Source organism: Phaethon lepturus, unplaced genomic scaffold (assembly GCF_000687285.1).
Source record: "Phaethon lepturus isolate BGI_N335 unplaced genomic scaffold, ASM68728v1 scaffold46202, whole genome shotgun sequence".
In the NCBI taxonomy this organism is placed as follows: Eukaryota; Metazoa; Chordata; class Aves; order Phaethontiformes; family Phaethontidae; genus Phaethon; species Phaethon lepturus.
The window spans coordinates 329-4,394 of record NW_010526399.1 but is presented as its reverse complement, the minus strand read 5'-3'; the positions used below and the strand labels follow the sequence as shown (position 1 = coordinate 4,394).

The 4,066-nt window shown below is 40.2% G+C and overlaps 1 protein-coding gene across 1 annotated transcript; it reads right to left on the bottom strand.

The window, feature by feature from the left end:
* Nucleotides 1–746: 746 nt before the first annotated feature.
* C7 (complement component 7) lies at nucleotides 747–4,062 on the bottom strand (the record flags this gene model as incomplete). Its single annotated transcript, XM_010283046.1, has 5 exons — nucleotides 3,964–4,062; nucleotides 3,615–3,670; nucleotides 2,779–2,854; nucleotides 1,698–1,839; nucleotides 747–888 (listed from the first exon to the last, which is right to left on the bottom strand). Coding segments are annotated over exons 1-5 (422 nt in total), but the record flags the coding sequence as incomplete, so codon positions are not given.
* Nucleotides 4,063–4,066: the final 4 nt, after the last annotated feature.

The window sequence follows — 4,066 nt, the reverse complement described above, 5'->3', positions numbered from 1 at the left end:
AATGCTGTATCTGCAGATTAAGATCATAAACAGATACTAACCCAAGAAAAGGGTATATCAACCAATAGACTTCTACACGTGCAGAACTGCAGTGTGCATAGCACGTTACAATATAGAAAGCAAAATGTTGCTCTTGTTTTGTCAACAAAAACGAGCACATAAGACGGTCTTTTAACATTAAGACATTCATATCTATCACAAGTGATTTTATGTTTTATTGTTCCAGCAATTAATGCAATGCAGAAACAACAGGGCATCCATTCCATAATGTTTTTTTATTATATGTGAATTATATTGCACACCAAGTGATGCAACTATGCTAAAGAAACTTGATTATTTTGGTAGGTTGCAGATGGGATGTATAAACAGAATTCCGTATGGATACACAGTACTAAATGCAACAGCAATGAACAAAAAGAATGAGCATTGATGGCTCATTTTTTCCCTGCTGAAAACCCATTGGTTGACATTTCATTTCATCACTTTATTTCACATCTTAAAAAATGTTTGTAAATAGAAGGAATGAAAGATAAAAAGCTTTATTCTGTGCTTCAGATCAAAGAGCCTATACATCATGGCTGCACCGAGCCACTGGCATGACAGAGGCAGATACACTGAACACTTTTGCATATGGGATGTTTTACCATAGACCCAGGAAATCTGTTTGTAGAGCCAGAGCTTGCAAATACAACAAAAATGTAAATGCATTTGGCACCAGTTCTACTGAGCCCAGCACAGAACATTACCCTGTTCCTGTAAGTTCTGAATTCGGAGGTGTTTTATCAATATCACATACAGTCATCTTCTCTTCACATCGATCTTCATCTGCACCATCTTCCTCACAATCCTGATCTCCATTGCACACAAGAGATCTGCTAATGCACTGACCTAAATCAGAACAAAAACGTAGGGGGAAAGGAGAAGTGTTTGTTCATTTGAAAATAAATCACCTATAATCAAAGCAAAAGACCCATTTACCTATTACATTAATCATCTCTTCACTCCCAGGATGAACAGCCTGTGCCCAGGAGGGCTTGTGAAACAACAGTAAATGTAGTCATAAAGAAATAGTGTAGAGTACACCTGAGGGATACACTGACATCCGTGGTTTATGATATATTAATAGAACAGTTGACTTTATTTCCTCAGCTTTCATCCTTTGACCCTATCACTTGTGATTAACTGTGATCATCTCTCTGGCAGCACCAAAACATGTTTATCAAAATCCTCTGTGATAAACTTCTACCCACTTACATAATGTGCTTTTTTTGTGAAGGTAATGGAAGTTGCTTGGATATTAGTACTGTTTTAGGGCGCATTAGCTTCCATGACCCAAATGATTTTGAAGATGCTTGGATATAGCCTAGAACAGCTTCGAACAGTCACATCTAAGGTTGCATTCCTTAATTACCTTCTCCTAAAGGAAAAAAACTGTACTTTGGGGCAAATTAGTACAACAGAATGACTTAGAGAGGCTACTGTTACAGCATATTATCTGCAAAGCTTTGCAACACTCCAGAGGAAGTTAAAGACATGTGTAGTCAAAGTTGAAAAAAAGGAAACATCCTGCTAAATCAAATTTATCTGTAGGCCAAGGGTTGTACAAAGCCATTGCCCATTTACTAAATTTCAAAGATAACAAGGTTATCTTCTTCACTTTATGACCAGAACATGGTGAAAAAGATCTTGGATGGTACCTGAGAAACACCTGAACCGATCACCACAGCCATCCTCTGTTGGGCATCCCATTGTGGGCGTGCATGGTCTTGTTTCAAAGGCATCCCCAGAGCAGGAGTTTCCCCCATACTGGCCATAAACTGCTACCGTTCGTCTCCGAATCTGAATGCAAATCAAGGGAGATTTTAGAAAATCACAATGCAAAGGAGGAATAGTTTACTAGTGTCAAGAGAATGCTACCATTCTACTGCTGTAAGGATATGAGACATTCACTATGGGCTCTGAGAACAACACTTAGTATTACTACAATATGGTAACAAACTCTCAAGTTAATAGAAAAACAAATATTTTATTTATAAGGTCTTTAGACTGAGCCATAAGCTTGGCTGGTTTGTTCAAAAATCTAAAATGTAACTGAAACCAAGAGAGATTGGCTGAAAAATTTTAGTTTTGTTTGACATTTTTAATAGGACCAATCATGCCTGATAAGAATTTGCTGAAGTTCTTCAAAGTAAACAATATCATTAATGAAGATGATAAAATCTAACACCAAGTGGGCTACTTTTTGCTTCTAAAAGAACAAGGACTGTCTCATGGTGCATCTTTAATTTTGACTAATCCCTCCCTAACTGATGCAACATCAAAGTAAGTGAGAAGGAAAGTCAAAAGCAAGTGTCTTGCACATCAATAGAGCTGCACTGTAAAAATCATCAACTTGTTTTCATTAAGGATAATACTTTGCAACCAAGTTTTCTTTCCTTGAGACATAAGTCCACTAATGAAAAATCGGCAGAAATGGTACAAACCAGCATCAGGGGAGGAATGCCTCAGTCTACTGAACAGTTCAGTTGCTCTTTCTGGAACTATCACCAAAATAAAAAGTGCACAATTATTTTACATTAATATAATTGTTTTGAAAGGGAGCATAGAGGGCACAGGCTAGAGGATTTACATTCTGAGTTCTTTGTTGTTCATCCTCCTTGTCCTGCTGGGGCTTTTGTCTGACACTTGATTTGGGGTTTTCAAGATAAAAAATCTCCTTTATTACTGGAAAAAAAGCTTGTGAAGTCATGAGTACAGAAAAAGTGTGTCTGTCTATACCTGTTTTTGAGTACAGCCGTCACACTCAGACCAAGGGCCAAAAGAATTCCAGCGGCAATGGACGGGAGGGGATGGGCTGCTCCAGTAGCATTTTTTGCATTTGAAAAAAAAAAAAAAGAAAGGAAAAATAATCAGGGATGTCCATCCATAAGTATTAATGCAAAACTTTCCTAAACAGCAAAGCAGGCCTTCAGTAACAATTAGGGGTATGATCAGGCTCCCTCTAAAACCATTTGGATTTGCTTTTTATGTGTCGGAATGAAGTCAGTCCCAGCTTGGGCTTTCTGGTCGCTGAAAAGAAGGAACTAGATAGATTTGCCCAGCCTGAAGATCAGCAAGGACTTTGTGCAACCATAAGACAAGCTCCAAAGACCAGCTTCACACTGCAAAGCAGGGAGAGGCCGGGCCACACCTGGAGATCAGCAGGGAGGTGCCAGGGGCTGTGCGTGCCATGGCGTGGCGCAGACCTTCCCGCGGCAGCTCTCCAACGGCCAGTTTGCCAACGGGAGGCACTGAGGGGAGCGTCCTGCCCCCAGGATCGGGGCTGGCTTGGGATAAGGTGTGCTGTGTTTCACAGATGTGCGGAGCTGTGGCTCACACCACCACTGCTCTCTCCCCGAAGGGTGGCTGACTCCTCCGGGCAGAGGTCAGGGACACCAAAACTCCTCACTCTTGCCCCCGCCGATGGCGGTGGCAGCGCTGACACCAGTGTCTCCTCTCCCAGGAAATACATCTGAAGACCCCTTTAAGCCCTGCTCCATGTCACGCACCAGAAGTTGTCTGTTAAATTATATATGCTTAGTCTTCAGTATGTAATTTACTAAAGAAATATTTACCTGGAAAAACTGGAAAAAAACCCTGAAACTTGCAGCAACAGAAAAATCCCCAGCACCTGAAAAAAGAGGAGCAAAAGCAAACTTACTTTGCTTTTCTGCTTTTTCCATTAGCTCATGCAGCTGTTCTAACTTTCTGCAATCTTTACACTACTCAGCTTAAGAAATAAAGGAGAGTGTCACACCGACCTTCTTCAGCTTTGCTGTGCAAGCTGTTGTTTTTCCATTTTCTTCTTTCTTGCAATTCTGCCCAATTACATTTTCAGCTAAGTATTACTCCATATAAATTAATATTTCATTGTACTTGCCATATTCACTTCATCAGTACAATTTAAGTAAGTAATTGTCTTACCTTCATGTTAGATGAAATACTCCAATATCCAGCAATTACCAGGGAAAATGCACTTCCACTCAATTCTGCAGCCAGAGTCAGTCAGTCTGTCTGCTACTGCACA